Source organism: Copidosoma floridanum, unplaced genomic scaffold (genome assembly GCF_036245765.1).
Source record: "Copidosoma floridanum isolate Cflo_tuat_1 unplaced genomic scaffold, Cflo_Japanese_pri ptg000031l, whole genome shotgun sequence".
Lineage (NCBI taxonomy): Eukaryota > Metazoa > Arthropoda > Insecta > Hymenoptera > Encyrtidae > Copidosoma > Copidosoma floridanum.
In genome coordinates, this window is record NW_028321908.1 from 2,631,084 (window position 1) to 2,658,907 (window position 27,824).

The 27,824-nt window shown below is 33.9% G+C and overlaps 1 protein-coding gene across 2 annotated transcripts in view; it reads left to right on the forward strand.

The window, feature by feature from the left end:
• Window positions 1-27,824, forward strand: part of Sema2a (Semaphorin 2a) — a 735,635-nt gene that overhangs the window by 418,822 nt on the left and 288,989 nt on the right. For both annotated transcript variants that reach the window (XM_089597226.1, XM_089597227.1), the window contains exon 6: window positions 18,357-18,627. In XM_089597226.1, coding sequence (XP_089453352.1) covers window positions 18,357-18,627 — 271 coding nt within the window. The remainder of the gene's footprint in view (window positions 1-18,356; window positions 18,628-27,824) is intronic.

Consider the following 27,824-nt stretch of genomic DNA (forward strand, 5'->3'; position numbering starts at 1 on the left):
CATATTTTGTACCTTATGTGACGCCACTGTTTGCACGTGTTTGATACAAATTTTGTAAAAAAGGCGAAGAGAGATGAACAGGAACCATAATATTTCTCTCTCTCTCTCTCTCTCTATTTACTCTGGCTCCCCAGCTCGGCTTTCCTCCTTGACAGTTATTATATATATACATATATATATATATATATATGTAATAACTATATATATATTTTTCGTACCAGAGGCCGTAAAGCTGTTAGATTATGCGAGAAGAAAAGCAGCTTTCTGGCCACTTGGAAACGAAAAATAGTATACGCACCTGGGCCAGAAGTAAAGAAGCCTCTGATCGTCCGCTTATCCCTCGGCCTCGCCTCGAACGTTAATATACGGACGATCAGTAATTTTCTTTAATTTTCCGGCCCAGGTACGTACACTCAGTAGAACTCTGATCTGTCCTGAACCCTATTATTGAACAGTACTTCACGCCATAGTTCTGAAATAAGGTCCGGGACAAACCAGAGTTCCACTGAGTGTACATTCCAAATATATAACGTAGTATATAATATATGTTATATATTATATATTGTTTATTATATATTATATATAATTATATATTATGTAGTTATTATATGTATATATATAACTATAGGCAATACAAACTTCTATAATATCTACGTCCTTTTAGACAAGGCTGGAGTTGTGACTTTTAAAGTAAAAAATTTTTACTCATTCTATTGTATTGAATTCCCCCAAGTAAAAATTAAAAATTTTTCTCACAGTTTCTGAAAAATTTCGGAGTGAGCCGTGAGATATTAGCAGGCAAATAGATTAATTATTATAAATTAAGGTATTTTTTAACAAAAAATATACATAAGACTCCTTCATTTAAGTACATAATAAAAATAATTAAAAAAAACCTTACCTTTTCTTTGATTTAATTATTCGCTTATATAAATATTTCTGAACTATGTTATGATTACTTTGACAATTTTTAATTATTAGTATGACTGCTAATCTTTTTATCGTCAAATTTTCTACTAATAAAATAATTTGCGAAGCTATTTTGTATTGCTTATAACATTTTCTAAGCTCTAAAAACCATCTTGCATATTTGCAAAATATTGCGTAGTTTTTTGTAAATCAAATTTTCAAAGAGAATTTTCGAGGTCTCATTTTTGAAGTATTTCATCAAATAAATCATGATTTGGTCTCGATAAACACATTTATATTGTATAATTTAACATTCATTTCTAGGCAAATAATTGTTCTCCAAGGTCCGTTTTCATATGACGTTCCAACTCCTTATTTAAGTACTTACATAATAATATGAATGATTAAAAAATAACCTCAATCACCTCAGATTTAATTACTTGATTTTATCATTATATAATTTTTTCTTTTCTATTTCATTATTGCTTATTTATTTTGTAAATGATAATGACAGTATAACTATATGATTCGAAGGTAATGTTTTCGAACTGTTTCGAAAAAAAGCATCGCCTACAACTATAATGGCCTCTAATAAATTATCAACTTACATATCAATTTTCGCGGTTTGGCATTAAGAGAGTATTTTTTTACACATAATATAATAGAAGAGTAACAAAAAATACGAGTTACTTAAAAAAAAAAAAAGAATAAAAAATGTTATTTGAGACCATGTTATTTCGATAAAGAATTGTTAAAAAAGTAAAATAAAACTCATTTGTGGGGAACGAATTTTTTTACCAATTGAAAATTGTAACCATGAGACTTAGAAAATTTCTTAGCTGAAAAGTCAAAAATGAAATTTCAACCGTCAGTCGATCTAAAACGCCTCAATCATACATAGCTATAGCTATAGCTCTGACTCTTTCCCCCTTCCTCGCGGCACTTCAGTTGTTCAGCACACACCTCTATAACTGTATCTCTTGTCTCACTCTCTCTTACTGCATTGAGGAAAAAATACCTTGAATATTTTTTATCTCGAAATTTTTTGCGGGACAAGAAAAAAGTAAAAGTACAGATCGATAGGAAATTTTCCGCTCTACACGCTGGTATTTTTGTTTTTGTCGTATCCAATAACGCTGATGAGATACAGGCAAAATAAGCTTTTAGACACGTTTTTTGTTATGACGCATCTCGTTTAGGATCTTAGAGCATATACTACTGGAGTGAGCATGCAGGTGGCTGAGACCGTGACACGGTAACCAAGCGTAGGTACTACCTTTCTCTCTGTAGCCGAGTTATGATTGGTCAGGCCTGGGAGGCAAGAACTCGACTTTCTCTCTCTAGCCAAGCTATGATTGGTCGGTCGAGTTCTCGCCTTCCAGGCCCGACCAATCATAGCTCGGCTAGAGAGAGAAAGGTGGTACCTACGCTTGGTCGCCGTGTGTCACGCTTTCAGTCGCCTGCATGCTCACTCCAGTAGTATATGCTTTAAGTTTAGGATGCTGATTGTATTTTTTATAGATTTGTACGGGCCTTATATACCAAATAGCAAAAAAGCATCACTGGGTATGAACATTCGCTTCGTAGTACGTTTTTATAGATCAACTATAACAATTTGATGAAAGTTAGAGGTGAACCAATGCAGCAGTAAAATAATCCTTGATGCTGAATAATTAAAAGGATTTTCATGACTAGTACTCATACAAACTGAACAAGCTTTGTTGGTATAACCTTCAAGAACAATAAGTGAGGATGGACACCACTACTTTCTGCTGCGTTCTTAAACACAACTCCTGGGAGATGCCTGAACAAGAACAGAGATCGTCCACAAGATTCTCCCCTTTTTCACTGCTACATTCGTCTACCATACACAAACGCAACATCAACCCGATGTACGGTGGAAGCATAGGTTGGAAGTTATTAAGTTACGGAAATTTGTTCAATAGTATTATAGTGTACTTTTGATATTACTTTTAATTTATTTGTATTATTATTATTGATATTAATAAATAATAATGATGATAATTACAGGTGAAACAGAGGATACTGTGTAGTAAAATAAAAAAATGTACAGTAAAGAAAAAAACTAAGACACTGTCTGTGCATCGATATTACCACAAAAAATTGTAAGCTGAGAAAAAACAAGGCCTTGTGTGAAAAGTGTGATTCGATGGATTTAATGTTACTGATTAAAGAAAATGAGCAAGAGAGATAAAAATGATGAAAATGGAAGAATTAATGATAATGTAAAGTGCGATCAAATTGCTGGCAAAAGTTCAGCCAATCAATCTTTTATACCTTGTTAAACTAATGCCAGAAGTTCTCTTAGTGCTAGAAGAAAGGTAAGTTATTACTTATTAAAGTAAACGTGACTTCATAAGTAAACATTCAATTATTTTATGTCTATCTTTGGCGTATCTACGTAGGACAGCTGATATGTGTGATATGTCTAATCTGACACTGGCCCTGATCGTTAAGTAACCTGTTGAATACTGAGACAGCATCATGGTGTAGTTCTCTGTTTCTGTGATGCCTATAAGATAGTAAAAAAGGGCTCCATCAATTTCAGTCTTCTCTTCTTAAGAATTATAAGATCTAGGTAAAGATTATTCTACGCAGGGAGTACTAGGTATAAAGAAATTCGTGCATCCAAAACCACAGGGTATGAGATGCTGTTGCTTCATGTGTTTGGTAGAACAGGTAATGCAAAGCCATGATGAATTACGTAATTAGAGTACCCTAACTACGCGCGTAAATCTGAAAGAGTCGATAATACTGCAATAGTTTTTATGGCTTTGACGTGACAAGCGGCATTTGACATCAATAAGGTGAGTCGGCTGGCTTACGTTAACACTGTACGTATATAGTGATTTAATTTTTATAATATTCTGGTTTCCCCATTTTTTAGAAGTTTTGTAAAGAAACAAGCAATTATGCGGGATAGGTGTTTTTCTACGTATCAAGCCCAATAATTTTTAGTGCAACAACAGCCTCTCCAGGTGCAACGTTCAGGCTTACTTTCTACAGTCGTCTCAGCTTTTGAGGAGAAAATTGTTGACCTTGAAGCACTGTGAGAGATCTTCCCAGGTGTGCCTAATATCAACGACAGAGAAAAAAATTACCCAGGCTGAAAGGAAGAAAGATCTCCAAGGACGTGTAAAGCAGCCTGCCTGTGCGTAACACGACCACGATTGCGAAAATCAGCAACGTAAGGACAGTCATAGCGTTTGCTCGGCAGCAAAAAGAAATCGAGACGTAGAAGGACCGACTTAGGGACCTGCTACAACTATGCTATCGGGAAAGCCACTACCACAGCACATTCTCAGGCAACGCCATTATCCTCTCAGTGCTTTACTAAAGGGGCTTGATGATCTCCGACTCGATGGTAGGCGTCGACAACCTGCGCGATTTCCTGATCTACGCACCCTACGTCTGCATCTCCATCTGTGGAGCGGATTGTCGAGCTGCTACTGGAAGTTGAAGAAGAAGAAAAAGAAGGCACGAGAATGCGGTTTTTTAAGCTAATAAACTGGGAGCCGAAAATACCAATCGAGGGCAGCTACATTTTTGAGTCGAAGCTGTCGGAGGACATTATATTCAAGGCCGTTGACTTTCTCTATCCAGCAACGAGCGACTCGATAGTCATAAAATAATCTTGCCCTCTATACGTCATTAAGACGATCCCAGTCGTCGAGCCCTCAGGAAATCAACCCTCTTTTTCTCCGGTTGTACGATCCAATCAGTGGCTCGATGCTGCTGTATGGCCACGACCTGCATGAGCTGGAGCCTCGCTTGCTGTTCACGGGCACGATCAGAGACAACATTACTTATGGCATCCTCGAGTAGCAGAAGGCCAGACTACCTACATCTGCAAGCAGGGCATCGCCCTTAATGAAGGCCAGCGCCAGTGGGTAGCCATAGAGTGCACCCTCATCAAGGTAAGCTTGCGCACAGTATTTGAGACGCTTCTTGTCGTCCCACGTTATTCTCAAACGATGGTGTGATTTCAGTTCGCAGAGCTCATGAATATGTTGCTACAGGTGCTTGACAGTTATATTATCCCTGGTTACACCCTAGAGATGAGACTCCAGGCTGCGTACAAAGACTAGCTATGCCTGCTGTATACTTTCTCCTCGCACCTGTGAGACAACTCGCTGTTTGACATAGCTCGCTGCAAACCCTGCTACCTCTCGACTCTGCACTGCAGCTTATTGTTCTGCTTCAGAGCATACAGGTCTGCATAAATATCTGTCCCTACAAAATCAGTCAATTTTCATCGACATTAAACCTTATAGATCTGGAGCAAATAAGTATTTAATCCTCTTAATTCCAAATTTTAATGGTTACGTTAGGTGTTTCTTCTATGTTACAATAGTCAAGGCTGTTTGTCATCGTAAGACGCAGTGGTAAGACTTAAAAATCTCAGGGATAAACATGCCAATCCTTACAGTATTCTGGTATTATAACTGTACATGATAATTCTTATATGGATTGTTTTAATTTTAGCATCAATTCAATCGATCGTGGATTCTGCGTGTGTGCGCGAGCACGTGCGAGCATGTGTGTTGGTGTAAATTCATGCGTAGAATGCTCAACTAAAATGAGAAAGTACAGCATAATACACTAATTTTTATTCACATGACAACGGTAAGCTCATGTAAAAATGCTATACGTACAGAATGTTCAACTAAAGTGAGAAAGTACAGCATTTTAATTGATGGTGTACACAGATTGTTTTTTTATGAAGATGATGAAGGTACCACGATTCTTAATATCATAGTTGCGTAAGTTACAAATTTTACTGATCTAAACGCATGAGTCAAGTTATTTACATTGCAAGACAACTACGAACCCATGTCAAAATGCTATACGTACAGAATGTTTAACTAGAATGAGCGAGTACAGCATTCAAATTCATGGTGTACACAGATTGTCTGTCATAAAGTTGATCAATGTATTAAGATTCTAGATAGTTGGGTGAATTAATTATAAACTTCATTGATCTGCACGAACGAGTCCAGTTGTAAAATCACATGTCAATTGCGGAACCATACAAAAATATTATGTACAGAATGTTCACATATGAGCAAGTGCATTACTCGATTATAAACTTGCAGATGTATAGATTATCCAGGAATCTTCATTGTTTGTGAGTGAGAAGAAAAAATTAAGAATATTGATCAAAGAGAGTGTTTTTCTGCTGGAACTGAAAAATTAAAATTTTCTGTAGATGTTAAATTAAAACTTTAAAATATTTGATTAATAAGATTAGAGTATGCTTGAGTTTTGTAATTGAAAATGAGCTCAAGTAATTTGGACAAGGAATACTTCACCTACATGACTATGAACTAAAACACATACAGAATGCTCAAACGGAATGAGCAAGTACATTATTAGAATCCTAATCGATACCAGCTTGCGTGAAAATCTCCATTGTCTCATGATAGGAAAAGTATCAAAATTACGTAAGCAGAGAAGTTTGTTTCTGAGATAACTGACAGTTTTTTACTGACATGCAGCAAATTTTGAACATGGGTCATTTTCTAATTGATAAGCCGTAAAGATTAAAATTTTTTAAGTTAAAAATGTAAGTCATAACAAGTTTTCTTGAATTTCAAAATTTGAAGTTAAAATCGCCACTCATACTAAAAAGTGTGTTTAGTGCCATCTACCGTTCTTAGGAAGAACAGCATAGTATGCCATATATTTTCTTTGTTATGAAGGTAAGGTATTTCACTTTTTGACATTAACAGCCCTGCACTTCATGAAACAGTTCGCTCCTACGTCCTCTTACTTAAAGTGGAACTGAGAGAGTATGAGTTCAAAGTTATACACCATCAATGCTCTCGACAGTGGCACCCAAAGAAGCGCGAAGTTCAAATTAGCTATATGGAGCAAGACGTGAAAGCTCAGATATCACGACAGTATTTCATACACAATAAATTAATAAATAAACCCCAAGCTATTTAACCCAAGTACCCAGTAAGCCTACTGGTCGCTTTGTCATTAAATATATTTAATAACACAAGCGCCAATCACCACACAACCCGGGGTGCTTACTAGTCGCTTTGTTATTAAATAAATAAATTTAATAACACAAGCGCCAATCACCACACAACCCGGGGCGCTTGTGTTATTAAATTAATTTATTTAATAATAAAGCGACCAGTAAGCGCCCCGGGTTGTGTGGTGATTGGCGCTTGTGTTATTAAATTTATTTATTTAATAACAAAGCGACCAGTAAGCACCCCGGGTTGTGTCGTGATTGGCGCTTGTGTTATTAAATTTATTTAATGACAAAGCAACCCGTAAGCGCCTCGGGTTGTGTGGTGATTAGCGCTTGTGTTATTAAATTTATTTATTTAATAACAAAGCGACCAGTAAGCACCCCAGGTTGTGTGGTGATTGGCGCTTGTGTTATTTAATTTATTTATATAATAACAAAACGACCAGTAAGCGCCCTGGGTTGCGTCGTGATTGGCGCTTGTGTTATTAAATTTATTTATTTATTAACAAAGCGAGCAGTAAGCGCCCCGGGTTGTGTGGTGATTGGCGCTTGTGTTATTAAATTTATTTAATGACAAAGCGACCAGTAAGCGCCTCTGGTTGTGTGATGATTGGCGCTTGTGTTATTAAATTTATTTATATAATAACAAAACGACCAGTAAGCGCCCCGGGTTGTGTCGTGATTGGCGCTTGTGTTATTAAATTTATTTATTTATTATCAAAGCGAGCAGTAAACGCCCTGGGTTGTGTGGTGATTGGCGCTTGTGTTATTTAATTTAATTAATGACAAAGCGATTAGTAGGCTTACTGGGCAATCAGGTTAAATAGCTTGGGGTTTATTTACTAATTTTTTGTGCATGAAATACTGTCGTGATGTCTGGGTTTTCACGTCTTGCTCCGTATAGCTAATTTGAACTTCGCGCTTTTTTGAGTGCCTGTCGAGAGCACTGTACACCATCCAGAATAAACAACAGACCACTTAACACACTATCACCGAACCCGATACTACAAGAGAGAAAAGTGTATCCCAAACAGCCATGTCACGAGATTTATCAGCTAGCGGACAAACAAGAGAATAAAGAACTGGCTGATAGCAATGAACTTCCGGCGCGCATATGGGCAAATCTTAAAAAGAGAATTCAAGGTCATTCAAAGGAAATGAAAATCCATTATACCGACTCAAAAACTTAAACACCATAATACAGAAAAAAATTGACGTTACAGTGAAAATATTAGAGGAGGTTTAGATATAAGTACAGAAGGTCAAGAAAACTACAGTGCTGACTCGGATTCAGAGGAGCTTAACGAAAAGAACTCAAGGCTGCAGCAAGCACTAAGGGATCAAAATGAGTTAAAAACACGGGATGTTGCAGAGAAAAGATAACTTATTTTACAGAGGCCAGCAAACAAATAATAAGGCTACAATATTAGTAAAACCAGGCTACTGAGAGAGAAACTGCTATATGCATGCCAGCAATATTAGACCAAAAAAAAAGTTTACCTAAAGCACGTAAACGACAACTTGATATCCTACATGAACAGAAACCGTGTTCTACAGCTACAAATCTGATGATAGATCCATCAAAGGAAATAATTATAGCTAATTGCCTAGCGTTACAAATAAAAATTAAAAGGTAATAACCAAAAAACAGATAACGCATATGAAAAAAAAATAAGGAAACATGACATAAGCTGTTAAATTTTGTGACAGATAAACGAGAAGAGCTGAATATACATGACTTATGAGAGAGAAGGTCTGATAAATTTTAAGCGTTAGTAATGATTGACATTAAAAAGCAAGATATAGAAGGTAGACCGGAAATGAGTATCGAGATGTGAGAGCCTTGTGAGGTAATGACAATAGAAAAAGTAGCGTGACACACAAGAGAAGAAGTAAACAAAAGCGCACATCACGAGGGGAGTATGGCTTAGTCAGATAAAAGTGAGAATGAGGTACGAAACAAACGCAATGAGTAGCTGGAGAAAGTTGCATTTCCAGATAAGTAGCTAAAATATTTAATAGATAAAACATGAATAAAAATTTTTAAATGCACCTTATCTAGCGTGGTCTGGAGTAAAATATCGGAAATACCATCTGCCCTCCATAAAAAATGTTTGTTTCACTACCTCATATGGTTGTATGAATTTGATATCTCAACTTCTGAGTTACGAACAATTTTGAGTAACTTTAATTTGTTTTAAAAATGTAGAGAGCCAAAAGAAGCGAAAAAATTTTACAGTCACAAACAATATACAAGATCAGCGATTGTTCTTATCTGTTCTCTCATGAGTTCAGAAAAAACATTTGTGAACATTTGGCATTAACCAATGAAAATTACTTTTACACTCATTATATTGCAATGACAGAAGGTGACCTTGTCCATTTACATCTGGAAGGTGTAGGAAAATTTCCTATTTTATTTCTCCAATACAAGCTTCTAGTGCGATGAATACAGAATTTGAGTTAGGGATAGAGACCCCACGAAGAGACCGCAGCAGTAGTAAAAAAAATAAGGAGCGTGAGCATTGATGTGAGCTAGGTGAAACAATAGACAAAGGTAAGCATAGAAAAAAAATAAAATTCATTCAGAAAATAATCAAGACACCCCCGGAAAAGAAGCAGATTCAAATAAGCTTATGGAAAACAAGAAGAGAACAGACAGCAAACGAACAGCGATGATAACAGCAATTAAAGAACAGCAGAGGAAAAAAGAGATCAAGATTACGAATTGTATAACGTGCTATGCTGAACAAATAGCGAGAACGAAGTCAACACAATTATACACTCACCATCGATAAAAAATATATAGTTTGTAGAAAACGCCTACTAATGGGAAGGCAACCATGGATGCCAAATGAGTGGGAAAACCTCCACCTACTACAAAAACTAAGAAGGATCGAAGGCCACCATTTAAGTTCTTAGACCATCGAGCATTTATGACAATAACAAAAGCAGTACCTAATACAAAGGTCATAGATGCGCTGCACCAGAGGAGATACTTTTATCCAACACGTATCGACCACTCAGAAAGACGAATAGGAGAAACTAAAATGACAAATGCATGGAGAATAATAATTATGGACATGTATGTAAGGGAGCATTTTGAAGAAACATTTTTTAAATCAAACATTGAAGAATGTATTAGGGCCCTTAAAGAGGTAATAGTTGCAAACAACATAAAAACGATTGGGATCGTTAGGGATCTTTAATCTAATTAAGTGGAGATACTTTGTTAATACCTTTGAGAAAATATTCAAAAATATTCAAATAGCAACTGTTCTCTGCACAAACACTCCAGTAATCCCGCTAGCAGATCAAAGGTTTGAAATCATCGAAGAATACCACGAAGCGGCAATAAGCAAACATAGAAGAATAAACAAGACATATAACAGGATCGCCAAAAACTACTACTGGAGAAACAAGCTCCCAGATATGAGACAAGTCATCCTAGGATGCACAACATGCTAAACGAAAAAACTTGTCTAAATTAAAACAAAACGAGCCATGCTTATCACCGACACACCAAGTAGACCGTTCCAAAAGATTTCTACAGACTTCTATGGGCTCATCAGTAAGCCCTCAGCAAATCAGTACACACATATTATATATGCAAAACTGGCAAACAAAGTTGCAACGTTGTACCCAGCCAGTTTAGCACATGCACACTACTAGCCCGAGTACAATGGCATGGGTACTGCTAGGCAGCTTCAGCTTCTTTGATGCGACCGTCGTACCCTGACGCTGCAACCCAAAGTGCCCCGCACAGCAGTTATTACTAAAAATTATAAGCCGATCAAGTAGCTACTAATAGACAGGCCACTGAATTCTCGCCAACGAGCCACCAACGATGCCCCCGAGGAGTTACTACGATTTTCCCCCAAGAAGCCACTACTATGCCCTCAGCAAGTCACTACTCGCGACCCGGAGTCACTGCCCGCTATGCTCGAGGAGGGCACGAAATGCACCTCGTGACTCGAGTTTCCTTTACTCCAAAGTAAACTAGCCACGGGTTCTCCGCCCCTACCAGCCACTAGCCCGATATGAGGGACTCTTAGCGTCCTCCTCACGGTTTCGCGCACCTTGCACACACTACAACCACTGATTAGGTATCAACAGTACTCACCCTGGTGTTTGCGATTCTCTGGTCTCTTGGGTCCTCTGTTTCCTGGTGTCTGCTCCGGCCCAGGTGTTTCTTCAACCCTTTAAGCCACCCGATCGCAACCAACCAGCCAAGACCCTAGAGTTCTCTTCCTGGACACAAGATCCTAGGAAGAAGCCTCAGACAATCGCGAGCCACACAAGACTTCACAAAATCTTTCTCTTTGATCACGTAGAGCTAACGGAATCTGAACAACTACTCAAAGAGAGTCAAATTTCGCTACTGCTCAGCCCAGCTACTTCCACTTGCTCGATTACTCGAAACAGTCTCTACCATCAATTCCATGATCGATCGCCCACCGTCGATCAACGATTGCTGATTGGATAATCATGCCCTAGCACCCTCTTTTGTTTATTAAATTATTCTTTAACCCTTCTTGGCATAAGATTTTGACCGGAAAATCATATTGTCGCCTCCATTGGTCTGGTCCTCCTATTTCAGACCATTCCACTCCCTCAAGAGTGGAGGCGCTGCCACGAACCGTCTACACATTACCAACCAATAAGCCACACCTCTCATGTCCAAGTCACGTCAGCGCCGCTCACCGAGAGCGCGCGCACGACCCATGGCCTCAGAGGCATTGCCCGATCGTGTTGAGTACACTCACAGACACGCGCACATAAAACTTGGGGACTTACCACCGCCATGTCTCTGCGTGTGTGTACTCGACTCTACAACTTCATCGCAAAGTTATCGTCCTCGCACCTGTGAAAATAGCAACAGCTGAAAAAAACAGTAAGAATGATTACAGATCAGTTTATAGCGTACTTTAGGTCACCAGAACATTAAGTATCGGACCAAGACACTTATTTTATGAACAAAAGCATGGACGAACTCGCAAGGTTGTTCAAGACAGACAAATTGGGCTGTATAGCATTCCACCCACAAACCAACCGTGCCATCGAACGTATGCATCATACCCTCATGGAGTACATCAAGGCCTACGTAGAACAAAATGATCACTGAGACAAACATTTACCTATGTGTATACACCTATATAATATCACAGACCATTAAAGTACGAGATACTACTCACTGCACAAACAAGTTTTCAGACAAAGAGCTAGAACACCATCTAGTATTAAACTGCCACCCAAGAACCAAACTTCAAACGAAAATTTCAAAGAGTTTGATGAGATCCTGACAGAAATGAAAGCCATTTCAGCAATGAACCAAGTCTAGGTGAAATATCGATTGAAGTATTACTATGACCGCATACTGAATACAAGATATTTCTTGGAGGAAAGAATGGTTTAAGTGCTGAAAGAGTCATTGGAGAGTTAATATGATAAGCAATACGACAGCCCGTATAGAACAATAGGTGCTGATTACATCAGCAAAAATGTTAAACTGCAGAAAGGTGAGAAAGTAAGAATATCGAAATGCAAATTAAAAAAGCATGTATCTTTAAGGAACCGGCAGAGGATGCAGACAGGGTGAGGGACACGAAAGTACAGACTTGAACATTCGACTTTAATTAAAATTTTTGCGGCCCCCGGAGGCAGCGTGAAAATATAACAGTAAAGAGGAATCAATTAGGTTTATGATAAAATCTTTTGCAGCTCCCGGACGCAGCACCACTGTAAACTAGATATATTAATTTATTAGACTTAGATACGCAAGCTCACAGAAAAAAATTTTAATGAGGAGGTACGTATAAACAAAGTATTAATGACATCTATCAATAGTAGAATTTACGTAACATGAATGGAAAAAAAACAAAGCGAATAAGGGGCGCGTGTGGAACTCTCTTACGAGGAGACATACTTCAGTAAGCGTAGAAATAATTCACAGGCCAAATGTTCACATTATATACGGTTAAATACAAAAAAATATTTACATGTATAGGCTGAGATGTACATGTAAACTTAAATAAATTTATGCGAGGAGCACACATAAAAGTTAATGTGAATTAGCAAAAGAAAAAATTATAAACAAATAACAATTTTTTTTAATCCATTGACATCATTACTCTATAGAAAAACAGGTTGTAGCAATTTTTGTTCGGTAGAGAGAAGTACGGAGGAATAAAAGTAAAATAAATATAGCAATCGCAGAAAAAGTTAATTTATCTTTTAAGAGGTCCACGAGCCCACCGTCGAGTACAAGAATATAAACCTTCTTTTCTTCCCCCTTCCATCGTCCTACATTAAAAACAATCCTACTAGAGCAAAAATAGTAATGTAAAGAGAACAGTGGTTTTCTACAATTGAATGAAAGGAGGAGTGTGGAGTACTAAACTACATAAATAACACACACAACAGAATACAGCATAGCACACACACGTACAATTGCAAAAAGTCCATAGGCTTTGCACTGAATAAATTAAAAAGTCAGCATCGTCGAGGGCAGCGACGCAACGTGGCAGCCATGGACGTGTTACGTACAATATGTAAAGCATATCATACTGACTTCCCCTGGTAACAGTGAGGCTACCTTAGCAAGAGGGCACCAATAGGGGGAAGCAGGATGTTATAAAGCCCGATAAGCCTAAATCGCGGCATTTAAAACTTATGAAGAGGGTCGGGTATTATAAAGGCACTTGAGCATTATCAGAGAAGGACACTGGGTGACAATTACGGGAGGACATGACGTACAGTGAGGCAAATCGCCAAAAAGCTGGCCAAAAATCGAAAAATTAAGTAATTGATATTAAATTCAGTACTTAGGAGTTTTTGGAGTCACTGATTACGAATTTCATATCGAATGTACAAAAATTGATCCCCTTCACCCCTTAAGAACCACCCCCTTGCATGAAATATCACATAATTTATAAAGTTCTCTAGTTGTATATCATTTTCAAGATTTTTGGGGTCGCTGATTATGAATTTTATATCAAGTATACAAAAATCCACCCCGTTTACCCCTTAATGATATTTTTCTAGATGTATAATTAAGAAATCAAAATTGAAAGTAAGATATAATTTCTTGTTCATAAGTTTTTATTTGTCTTGTCTATTTTCCTTGTAATGAAATTTTAAAAACTCATAACTAAAAATTAGTATTTAATCAAACTCTAATTCTGATTGGGAATCACTAGATTCGTTTTTTTTGTCACCGGGAATTGTAATACAACTAGTATCTGTTAATAATTTGAAAACATCAGTTAAAAATAGCTTCTTTGTTTTCTTAGATTTAATTCCTAATAATGAAATGTAAGGATCCGAGTGTAAAAGAAGTCCATGAATGATATCTTCGTGAGTCTTAGTACGTGACAGTTTACTGCTGTTGTCTATTCTTAATAGTTTTGTAACCTTGTGTAAAGTTTCTTAAATTTCTTCTGAAAATGGACCAAGAGGTAATACGTAAAGTCGTATCACTGATGTACCATGAATCAAAATCTGGAACGCAGTTCAGGTTAATGGATAATATGATTTTTTTCCGACACGTACAAAGGTCAAAATTAAGATTGGTGATAAATCAATTCAGTTCTGTTTGGTGGACTGCAAAATGTAGAGCTTTTTCAGTTGTTCTGAACTTGAGTCGTGGTTTCTAAATTTAATACCCTATAGTCCGTTATTGTCATGCTAATAAATTGAAAAAAAAAATAGTTACTTTACGAACCAGTGGTGGCATGTGATACTAAAAGTAAAACATTACAAATCGCTCTGTGGTTTCCAAGCAATACTTTTTAAAAGCGATTTCATCAATTATATATCCACAAGTTATTGTTATAAAAATGTTATGAAATCTCTGTATTATCTCTTCGTCGATCCCTAACAACAAGTCAATTAAAATGAATTTTTTACACAAATAGTAGCAATGTCAAAAATATTTATTTGTACCAGTTATTTCTGCAGATTTTGAATAGTTCTCAAAAAATCTTCCAGCGATGCTTCTATCATTAGAATTTTCGGAACAAGGGTTTGGAAAGTCAACCCTTAATAACAACTGAGATAAAAATTTATTTTGAATTTTTTTTTTTCGATTTTCCATTATTTCTTTATACCCATTTTTTACTGTAGCCTAAAAATGTTCGGGTAAAAATTACATGTAGACTCGTATTTATTTTCAACAGTCCACATAGTGCTATTAATTAAAATACTTTTAATTGTTAATTTTTCGATGACAATCAATTTATAAACAAACCTTCCATTGCTTATAACCCAGTCAATAAAATGTATGCAGGCAGCACTCGTATAAGTGCAGCCAAGAGTGTAATATGGATAAGCTATGAGACAATGCTTGGTCATTTTCTTTTTTTTTTGAATAACTTTATTTAAATCATTTATTTGTAAAATCGAAGAGTTGCAAATAAGCAGGCTATGCTTGATATTTCAGTTGATCTATTAATTATTTAAAATGAAATTTTTTTTTTATTTTTAAGTTACAAATGATAACTTTTAAGTTTCTTAGGACAAAAATTAATTAAAAAAAAATTTCCTTCGCTAATTAATAACCTTTTAACGAAAGTTTAATATAAATGGAAACCTATTGACCTTATTATCAGCCATAGTCAAATGGAGTGAAAATAGTATTTTCATGGTTTTTTCGGAAAAAGTGTCAGCTGAGGAATTTCATTTTTTAAACGCTTATTTTTTTGATGGATCAAATCCTTGGTTTTGCGTTGTCATTGTAATCTTACAGGTCAACAAAATCTTGTAGAGCATAGCCTTGGGTAATCCCACACTACCACACCAGTGTCTACATTTTTTAATTGCAATGGAACTATCGATGTAAGAAATAAACTCTCGTTACTCGCGGTAAATTTGTGTCAAGATTGCTTATACTGGGAGTATCCAGAACTCCCGTCAAATCCATACTTCAATATCAACAAGTAATTATTTTCATGCTCAGCATAAAAAATCGGAGGACTTTATAGTATCCTACTGCAAGTATCATTCCACAAAGACTGCAATGAAATTTCAGAAGTTTTTTCCGTTATTGGGATATCAGCTGGATAAGCAGCTTTTTTAGTTTTTACGATGTTTTTGTAAGTTGGATGGATATCAAAATTTTTTGCTCTTGCATTTTGACGTATGGCTTCATATTGTTGCTTAGTAAAGCAGTTTTCAATTATAAAAGTTAAAGCCTCTTCAGGCGTATACTTAATATTATTACTACGTGAGTTTTCCTATGAATCTAAAATTCTTTTTGCGCAACTTGAAGAACCTCCTGTGGTTTCCTTTAACAGTTTTGCAGCAGCGTTATTTCCATCCGAACGTAAGTCCATTGATGCTGCGATGGTTAACACATTTACACTGTCTGTAACTGCGAAGAGATTATGTTTTTCGTCTTTTAAAACTGACAGAACTTTTGTCAAATGTCTTCGATCTTGTTCCTCTTTTTGCGTTTTTGTTTCTATGATATAATCATAATAATAATACATGCATATTATATTGAAAGACAAAGACAATTAAACTTACGTGGGTGGCTATTAAATGTAAAATCTATTTCAGCATTTAACCAGTCTTGCTCTTACACAAAAAATCGATCATTATTACGTTTTGACGCATTCCATTATTCACTGTATCTGTTATAAAATCTTGAGTTTAGTTTATCTTGAAGAGTTTTCCTTGTACAACAATCATAAAAAACATTACATTTATCTATTAACTTCTGTATAATTTTGACTTTCTTTTCGGCCACTGATTTTTCAGTGGTCTTCAGGTAAGCATAATGGAGTTCAGACTGTCTCATTTTGTTCATTGTTAAATTGTATAAATACGCGCGGAAAATTTACAATGGACAAGGCAATATTACTTTACTTATAACAATACTATAGTAGATTATTGATGGATTTCTTTCTTTGCACTATGCAACTGCATCTTACTTTTGCTAGTTCTAATCTAATCAAACAGCTCGAAATTCTAAGTTACACGGTTATACCTAGTAGCGTGGTGTCAGTTAAGGTGCGTGGTTGTTTAAAAAAAGACAACTATTTCATTAAATATTGAAAAGTGTTACTTACATTTCAAAAAACTTATGTTTCTGATTTATTATTCCATTTGAAGTAGAAGTGTTCTCTTGATACTTTTCTGTAAAATGCTTCAATCAAAAAATATTAACAATTACAGCTAATAAAAAATGCCTGACTTGGGGACTTTAAAAAATTATAACTTTTTTTTAGAAGCTTTTTACAAAAAAATTCCAAGAGATTCTTTCTTCCTAAAATATGCCAGATTCTTAGAGAAAAATTTTTGAAACCAAAATTTAGATTTTTTTTTGAAAATTTTTATAATTGTTGAAACAATTACGGCTTAGAAAAGTTGTACCATTCTTTACAAATTGTGAAGAGTCAATTTGGATTCTGCGTTAAAATATACACCAAAAAAAAAATTTAAAAAACCTTTATTTATCCGTTGCAGACTGGTTGTACCAGAAAAGACCTAGCCCTCGGACTATTGCGCTTACTTAACAAATAATTTTTCATCTTATTTAAAGAAAGTATGGGCAAGATTTTTTGATGGATTAACTTTCTAGGTATGTTTAGGTATATGAAATTGCTTGAGAGCCCGTGAAAGCTCGAGAAAAATCTTTTCGATTTTCTACGTTTTCTTTAAATATTTGCAGAAATATACCATTTTTCAAGAATAAAATTAAAAACCTAGAGATTTATTTACTTTCATAAGTCAAAAGGAAAATTTTCTCTTTATATCATATATAATAACACTAAAAAAAAAAAAAAAATTCATGGCTGAATCGAACCAAAAAATTTTACAATCAATTTAAGAAACAAAAATCACACAAAAAATCGAAAAAATTCGGAAAAAGCAAAATTCACTTACTTGGAAGCTGCGTGCGTTTAAGAACAAATTTTTTTGGGTCATAATTTTTACCGACTTATATGCTTTTGAGTATCGAGAATAAGTAAACATCACAAAAAATAGCAAATTCGAAACTTGAAAAATTGAATTTTGGCCAGCTTTTTGGCAATTTGCTCCACTGTGCGACAAGCCTTGAACGGAAACGCACGTGCGACTTTGCCTTATAAATGTGGTGTTCTTAATAAAATCTTTTAGGAAATAAGTATTGATCGTTTTTCGCGACGCACCTCCTTACTAATCTCTTTCCCACGTGACTATAGCACACTTTCAAGAAAAAATTTCTTAGCTCTTTTGTCAAATTGTATTACTACTAGCTTTTTGAGTTAATAGTAATGATAAATGTTTATATTGTAAATAAAAGTTTAAAGTATTTTTTGGTACATGACATATGACAAATAATTTACATTACACAATTCTATACATAATTGGAGATATTTTTGAAACATATTGTGTTAAATATGACTGTAAAATGTTTTTTTTTAATGTAAAAATTAAAGGAGAGTTTTATCCACAGAGCAATCTTACACACTTATCGCGACAAGAATATGTGCCAGGTGTAGGCATGGGTATAGCAAAGTGCCCTTACGATCCTGCAGATAATTCAACAGCAGTTTGGGTAGAAAAAGGCAATCCAGGGGATCTACCAGCACTTTATTCTGGCACTAATGCGGAGTTCACTAAAGCTGATGCCGTCATTTTTCGTACAGATCTCCTCAACTTTACCACTAGTCGAAAAGTATATAGTTTCAAAAGGACGTTAAAATATGACTCTAAGTGGCTAGACAGTGAGTATTATTATATCACTATAAATTAGTAGATAGATAATTGTAGGCATTTATAGTTATATTTTTTTTCACACGCAAGGACTACTTATTATTATTTTTCAAATTTTTATGACAAGCTCATTAAATAGACTTAATTTTTAATTTAAAATGTATAATTTACTGTTGGCTCACATTACCATCCGAGTTCTAGGTACAAGACAACACACAAATGCATCCAAAAATAAACCAGTAGTCAGTGGGTTATTGGGTACCCAAGTAAAAAGTTTTACTTCTCTGGCAGATAATAGGGATAAATGGCCCAACTACTATGGTGCGACGGTAATACAAAATAAGAAGAACATACTGAAAATATCATGTGTTCAGATATTGTAACACGTGCGGGCATTAGAAACATTTAATCCAGAATCATACTTCACATCATGATATACATAATTTTTAAACTAAGTGACTCTAAACGAATTTGATCTACAAAACTTTGTAGCCGTGCGCCATAATTAGTGCACAGCAATTGGGTTTGGGCTTCAGCATGAAAATCTTATGGGAGATACCCAAGCAGTAATTAAGGGCGCAGCAACTGGTGCTGATTTTATAACGGTGCATGGTCAAATAAGCAAGGGATAACAGCACTAGAACAATTGTTTAAAAAACATAAATAAGTAACAAAACAGTAAAACATTCTTTGCCTTAATCTTGTAAGATACTGCAGATAAAAATATATTAAAATTGATTTTATTTACGTAAAAAACATCGAGAAAGGAGAAATTGATTTACTGCAATGTATCAAATGTAATGCGATGTACTATCCTTAGAATCATCTGGTAATAATGTGTGATTATGATGAATATTTTAATATTCAATAAGTAAAAAATTATGAAACACTATATTTAAAACGAACTTTTAGGCTCATAACATTTCTAACGTCACGCTTTTACCTGTCAAATAAACTCACACAATTATTCTCAGTCACGCACATAACACCCATAACATACGTCTACATCTATATATATTTATGAAAAAAGGCTATAATTAAATGTAAACCATTTTTACTCATAAAACTTCGTTTAACGGTGTAAAATCAATGAATCACATATTGTCAATAAAATTTGTTGCAGACAATAACAATCTACGCATAAAACACGATTGAAAATATAATTAATTGTATCGTTTTTCACATGTTCTTTTTAAAACAGATCTCAACTAAATTCTTAATTTCATGGAAGAATCACATAAAGTTGCATTCACACGTATGGTCCGTTAAAATCTTCCCATTTTTTTGTATGATAGAATACTATAAGGTAAATATATTGAATTTTTAAAAAGAGCCACAAGTAAATATTTTACTAAAATAAGAAATAATGGGTCAAAAATGCGTGACAGCGTATATGCAGGTACATCCATATGAACAAAATTAATACCAGCGTTTCTGTATATTTCGATTCTTCTGACCCCTCTGTAATTTTCCCCTGCTAAGTATTCTTCATTTAAAAAATCACCTTATTCGTGAATTAAAAAATGATAAAAGAATAAGATCCAAAGATGTTAATAAATATATTCATTATACCTCAAAGAAACAAACTGTAAATGAGAATACATTAAAAAAGTCTAAATAAGTGTAAAAAAAGTGAGAAAAAAAACCTGTGTCAACCACCATTTTTTTATTATGTTAAAATTAAATGACTAATAATAATAAAATTTAAAAAATGCTTGAATTATATAATTATGCAAATAAATTATTGAGGTTTTAAAAAATAATATAATAAAAAACAAACTTATTAAATAACAATAAATAAATACTTTCATTAACAAAAGTTTGATCCACGATATTAGAGAAGTAAAATGTATCCTCCAGTCAAGAATCTCTTATGATTAGGTAAATACTGTGCTGGGCTGGTTTACACGAGATTGTGAGTTCAAGCCAGTTGAAACATATTTTCATGGAATAAAAGGTTTTTCTTTTTTTCAAATAAAATATATGAATACAAATTAGATAATTCACTTATGTCACTTTCCTGAATAAAAGATTTTTAGATGTTTTTATTTTGCCACAGCAATGTTTTTTTAGATTTATATGAACTTTTTGACGCTAAATACAATTATAACTATGAAAAATTTTTTTAAACCATGTACTTTTTTCTCTAATATTTTAGTTAACAACTTGAAAAAAACCAAATTTTTTTACAAAAACTTTATAAAGTCTTTCCTGGGCATTGTTTATGATGTATACAATACATTCATCAGTTTTATCTCAATTATCTAAACTATAAGCCCTCTCGAGAGTTGCTAAGTCTTTTGTTTACTTGCAAACAGTGTTAATAAGTAAATAATTTATTTTTTTCGACATTTCATTATTTAGCAATAAGACAGTGTAAAATTTATCAGTACATTCCTAAAATACAACTCATATTTTTTATTTTCTAATGCAAGGATACAAAATTTAAAAAATTATTCAAGTTTTCAATCATGAAGGAATTTTATAAAAATGTTAGTTATAACCAATCTTATAACGAGTGCTCCAAGGTCATGTTTTCTTACCTTACGCCTTAAACTCTGTAACACCTCAAACTTATTTATGTTATTAGACCTTGATCATCGATTCCTCCATACCTTGAGAAAGCTTTTTAAAACAAAGATTAAAAAAAAAAATTTTTTAAGTACGACCTTTGGGAGCCATGATAATATTTTTATTTTTGAATAATTCGCCAAACGTCATTTTCAACCGATTGGACTAAAATTTGCAAGTACACAGACTTAGGCAAGATCTTAGGCAATCAACTAAGGTAAAAAAAAAATTGTTTCAAATGTAGATAAATAATTGTTTAGTTAGTTCAATAAAATTTTATTTTGAATGACCTGACAATCACTGAAAAATAAGTCGGAATGATTAAAAATAATTTGAAAAAAAAAAAAAAATACTAAAAATATAATTTTAAATACATTAAACAAAATTTAAAAAATCTTATACCAAATTTAAAATAAAATATAAATCATGAAATGGTGTTAGTACAAAAATTAAAAAATACTACTTCAGTTTGCCAATGAATTTTTAATTGTATATTTAATTTACAATCTTATTTAATAAAAGTTTTATAAGTTATTTAATTTAATATGAATGTATTTCTAATGATACACTTAAACTACAACAGTATTCTGATTTAAACAATTTTTTAAATACCTCATAGAAAACAAACATATTTCAAACATTTTATTTTCAATAGCTAACGAAATATAATTATGTTTAATAAAGTATTTAATACAATTAAGTCATACAAAAATAGTATTAACTAACGTGTTTAATTTAAACGTGTTTAAATTTTAACAAAATTGTCTACTACAAAGCACGTTTTTATAACACTAAAATTCACTTGGTTGGCAGCTGAAACACAAACGTAAAAAAATTGTTGCAAACTTTTCAAGCATACTTAAAGCAGGAGATTTAGAGTACGATCAGTGAATCAGTATACAATGAGAACGTAGGATCAGTATGTATATTTTATAACTTTAGTTTAAATTTTTACTTATTTATTTACTCATCTAATCAGAAATTCTGATTATGCTGTCTATTTGGCAAGGTAAGACCTAGCTAGGCTTCCACGACGGAAGTCTAGGTAGGCGTAAAACAGGGTTTGAAGTTGGCACTTGCTAGTGCCTATCCAGGGCTCCATATATACATTTATTATCTTTTTTCCTTTACAAATAGTTTATGTACATACACGTTAATAATTTTCTGCTGTATTGTACTTTTGTTTTGAATTTTAGTAATCCTATATTCATTAATACTAATTGTATACACAATATTTTGCTGGAAATAACTTAAATAGTTAGTCAAATTATTACGAAAAAAAGAAGTGAAAAATTGTATCACTTATTATAACTGACAAAAAAAGAATGTTTAAGTATAAAGCGTTAGCTTTTTGATTTTTGTATACCACTGTATTGTATATCCTTAAGACTAGACCAACAGAAGAGCAGCCACAGTAGAACAAAGAAAAATTCATTAAACAAAAATTTAACATACATTGCAATTTGAATGTATAATATTAACTCTTACTTAATAAACTAAGTGTACTACTTGTCCATCAGTTTTAACAAAATTGATTAATTGTTTTATAAGGTTCTTGTGAGTATTGAGTTGTGTTCCTAAGTTATCAATGGATATTATTAGATTTTTTGTCAAAGAAGTAAAAGAAATTTACTAAGCTTTTCTACATGATTCCAAGAATTCGCACATATCATCCATGAGATTTATGTACAGAATAACTTTTCATCGTGGCTTCTGCTTATGTATTAAGGAATTAAAACAGAATTTATAATGCTACAAAACTGGCACTTGCAGTACTGAAGTGAGTCAATCCATCGTAGATTCGCTTCCATGTTGAATTGGCTAGCTTTCTGAGAGATTCTTTATTTGTTTGTTCTATTATAAGGCCTGTTACATTACTGGTTGGCTAGTTCTGCATATCATGAGTAAAGTCGTTAAGGAGAGTATTTTGTTCAGTAGGAAACATTGTGCGATACGTTAATTTTTTTGGGGCACTAACTTAACGTTAAAATTCCGCAAATGGACAACTTAAAATTGATGAGCTGAGTTTTTTTTTAATAAAAATTTATATTCCAAATCTAATATCCTAAAATTTTTTAGCAAAATTCTTTATTCCATAAAAGTTAGAAATGAATTAATTTTTAAATAAGGTTTTCTTAAAAATACAATCAACCAGTAAGTATTTTACAAAATTTCACGAAGCAATAATGTCAGATTCAAGAATTAAAGGAGAATGCGAGGGTACATTCAGTTAACAAAAGGAAATAAAACAATTGTGAATTTATCAAGAAATAATTTTTTTAAAACGAAAATAAATCGAACAATGTTCTTGGCTCGTTAGGATCACTATTTTTATTTTGTTTTGTTTCTGTATTGTCAACACAAGCATGCGCGCCTACCTTTTCAACCTGCTCCTTTGCACCCTTTTATGCCTTAGTAGCACATAAATGCATTTAATAATAAGGTTCACTTATTTTATTTTATTTTCACCTCAATTAAAAAACTCTCAGATAAAATAACAAAGAACCCTTCCATATTAAGCTTTGATGATGGCGATCATAAATTCTATCTTTGTGTTAAACTACTAAGCTCATCGAATAAAGCTGATCATCTCATATTGTACGATTATAATCTTATGAGCAAGTTTGTTCAATAAAATACAATGTTTGTTGATGCAACGCTCGACACATGTCCAAACATCAAAGGAATTCACCAGCTGCTTACTATAATGTGTAAAAAGTATAAGTGTGGTATGATTCTTTACTTATTGTATTATATTTCTTATTATATTGGACAATAAAATGACGGTCTCATTTATAAAGTTTCTAGGAGCACCGATGGCTTAGTGCTTAGCGTGCTAGCCTCCTAGTTGAAAAGACTTCAGGGGTCGTGGGTTTGAATCTCGTCGACCAATTCCAGATTTTTTTCTTGGGCTTTTTCGATAAGATAAATATACATGACGCCGAAAAACCAGTTATCTGATTTTTAAAGACGAATAACGGATTTTTCTGGTAATGTCTGAACTTTGAGGGGTTTCTTTTTAGAGGGAAACCAACATCTGGCCAGCTAATTGGTAAAATCACTAACCATGTTTAAAATGATCAGTATAGCGAATAGATGGTTTATTGGAAAATATGTCCTTCCATTAAACCTGATAACAGCTGAGGTATGCTTGAGAAAATCGCTGTGCTCCGTAAATGGTACCCACAGATGTAGGATGGATGATCGAGTGATCTGCGGGGAACTTTGCAAAGGGCTTCGACGAAAGACTCGCATACATGGAGAAGTAGGGTGGGAATAAGGGAAATAAGGAACGAAATTTGTTTAGATAAAGGACTAGACTAAACGTAAGAACTCTGCCAATGAGTATACGTTTAATATAAATAATGAATATTATAAATGTAATATAAACAATGTCACTATAAAACAAATTTCTGAGAAGGTTCTTCACTGACTATGTTGTCACTCTATTCTATACGAATAGAATCAGCTCAAAATCCAGGAAATCGGAATTACGATGTTAAAAATAGTGAATTTAAGTTTCTAACAAATAAAAATAGTTAAAGTAAATTTCACGGATACGACGGTCAGCCCTCTAAGATTTCTTTGAACGCTAGTTAAAAATATTATGATAAATAGTAAGACTTTTTTCTGCAAACAATTCTGGTTATTCTTTTTTATAGCGTAACCTGACATTTAAACCAATTAAAATTGACTTAAATTTATACCAGTTGTTAAAACCTTGCGTTTACTACTTTTTTCATTAGTATGGTGGTCTTTTTTTAAAAATTAAAATTAATAAAAAACCTACTACAACTACAAATTCCTTGTTAAAATAATTAAATTTACAAAATTACCGCTCAGAAAAACGTCTTTCATTGGCATAGCTAGATCTTAGCTCTTAAGAAGGCTTATCACCAAGTACCCTCATAAAACAACAGATAATGGCAGCGATTATATTGATTGAAAATGAAGGCACATCAAAGAATCTCCTTTAATTTAGTAAATAGTGCACTTGTGGCAGTATGAATGAGTAAAAAGATAACCTTTAAATTTACTTTTTTATTTTTAATATAATTAGAATTGTATTGCCAATATGTATTTTTCATGCTCATTACCATAGAGATATAAGGATAGAGTGCGCTTATTACACTAATGTGCGTAAGGGGGAGTGATACGGAAAAGAAAGAGATGGTCACCTAGAGTGTCCTCTCCATCACTTTCTAGCTGAGCGCTGTGATTGGCTGCTGCTCAAGGGGGTATTCTGGCCGTCAGCGGCAGTTACTGACATAGGTTATTGCCTCTTGAGCATCAGCCAATCACAGCGCTCGGGTAGAAAGAGACAGAGAGAACACTCGGCAACCGTCTCTTTCTTTTACCGTATAGCTGTATTCAGCCTCTAGCGCACTCTATCCTTATATCATTCCTACGCTCATTACAAAGAGCGTGATTTCCACTATCATCCGTTTACTTATTTTTTATAGGTAAAAGTTGCTTCTCCTGTAAAAAAATGTTGCGGTCATAAAATACTTCTTGCGGTCATAAAATAAACTTCTTAAAAGGTCGCAAAAACATTTTTAAACTTTCACTTTATTAACTATTTTTCTCCGCAATTTTTGCTAAAATTGGAGGTATAAAATTATCTGAATTTTTTTTTACAAAATCTGTAAATGACTAGAAGTCATTTTTTAAAAAAGCGATAAGCCTCCTTGAGGAAATATTTTACAATTATCTTTCAAAGTTCAGGCACTTTTTTTCAATTTATACGTGAAACTTTATGTTACGTGCATAAAAAACTCTTGTTGCTGTGATGTGTCACTTCATACTGCACAATATTAACTTTTTTAAATGATTATTATAAAGTTATTTGTACACGCAGAAAAGAATCACAGGAACTTTTACTGTAAAAGCAACGGTAATCCTGTGATAATTTGTCACTACATAAATTTTTACCGCAGTGGTACACGAATTTTTACTGGAGTTTACGGTTATTTTTATGGATACTGTAAAATTTATCAAAAACTCACTATAATTTTAACTGTACGGCAACAGTAAAATTTACCCTGAAAGAGCATGTGCTGCAGGGTTATGTGGGCGGGGGGAAAGGGCCGATCAGTTGTCTACTGTAGTGGACTATGTAGCCTATGTGAAAGAACGAGACAGTCGTATCATCTGTATTACAGAATCAACGCATAGATGATCAAAGTAAGGGTATCTTTTATAAATGACTTTAAGCGAAAGAGGATTGCATCATGTTTCCAACAATTTGTTAAGTACCAATTCTATTAATGCAAATATTTGCACAGGTTTAACGTTTGTAGGTTAGTCTGCGGTACAGCAGACAACTGATCGGGTGCTCAGCCTCCCCCTTCAGCCTACGTGACCCTGCAGCCTATAACTATCTGCCTTTTTAGGAGAAATTTAGTTTGCTGTACAGTAAAAATTATAGTGAATTTGGGATAAATTTTACAGTTACCGTAAAAATTACCGTAAACTAAGGTAAGAATTCACTTATCACTGTGGTAAAAATTAACATCATGACAAATTATCACAGGATTACCGTTGCTTTGACAATAAAAATTCCTGTGATTCTATTATGCAAGTATGCATGTACTTATTCTGAAGATAGCAAATAACAATATTTTATTAATACGTACATTTTTTAATTCGTCAAGTTATTACTTTTAGGACATAATTTTTGCAACAATATTTTTTGATATTCTAAGAATTGCCTAGAAAAAACATAAATTTTCAACCAGATATTTAAACATGTTTCATCTTTTAACTTACATTGTCAGCAAAGAGCCCCCTTAAAAACGGTTTTGTAATTGTTTTTTCTGATTTTACTGAAACTTTTTTGTTTTTCAGTTTCACAAATTAAAAAAATTTGTTAACATTTTATCACCAGAGAAAAACAAGAGGCTAACTCAGCTCCGTACTAAGAAGTGAAATAACTTCATTTATCGTTAATATACACGATTAATAAGAAATGTAATGAAAACAGTAAAAAAAGCATGCTTAATAAATTCATGGCAAAAAAAGACAACTTGATATTTCTATAAAAAACAAAAAGGATATTTTGAGGTTGGAAAACATTTTGTTTTAACGTTAAACATTTATATGTTCATTTTAATATTACAGTTATTAAACGTTAAAATGACTAATTTTCAAGTCTGAGTTATCTGTAATACAATTTTTTTACAAATTAGTTTTTATATCCTCAGAATTTCACATTTTTTCTTTACTGTTATCAGTTGATCTTTTTTTTTAATGGTTAACTTAGGATTTTTATTTTTCAGCGATGAGTTGGGTATTGAGCTTGTTTTTCACGTATCTAACTATTTTTATACTTTCATTCTCTTTGATGTTTTCACTTAAATTTATTCGGATGGCACCATGTCTGGACCCAGGGCCTTGCGACCTGGCATCTCCGGTATCACCAATCTTAATTCATTGAGGGTAAAGAAAGACCCCTCGCCCACACTTATGTCCTCCCACCTCCTATCAAGATGCTCCGGGGAAAGACAAAAGACCACCCTCTCCTAGAAGGAAGGCTCCATCGGCGCCACCGGGTCCAAGCCACGCAGTCTTTTTAGCGTTATTTGTTAGCCCAGGCCCCACGTATCTTTATCTACATCAGCCATGAGTTTGCGCCAAC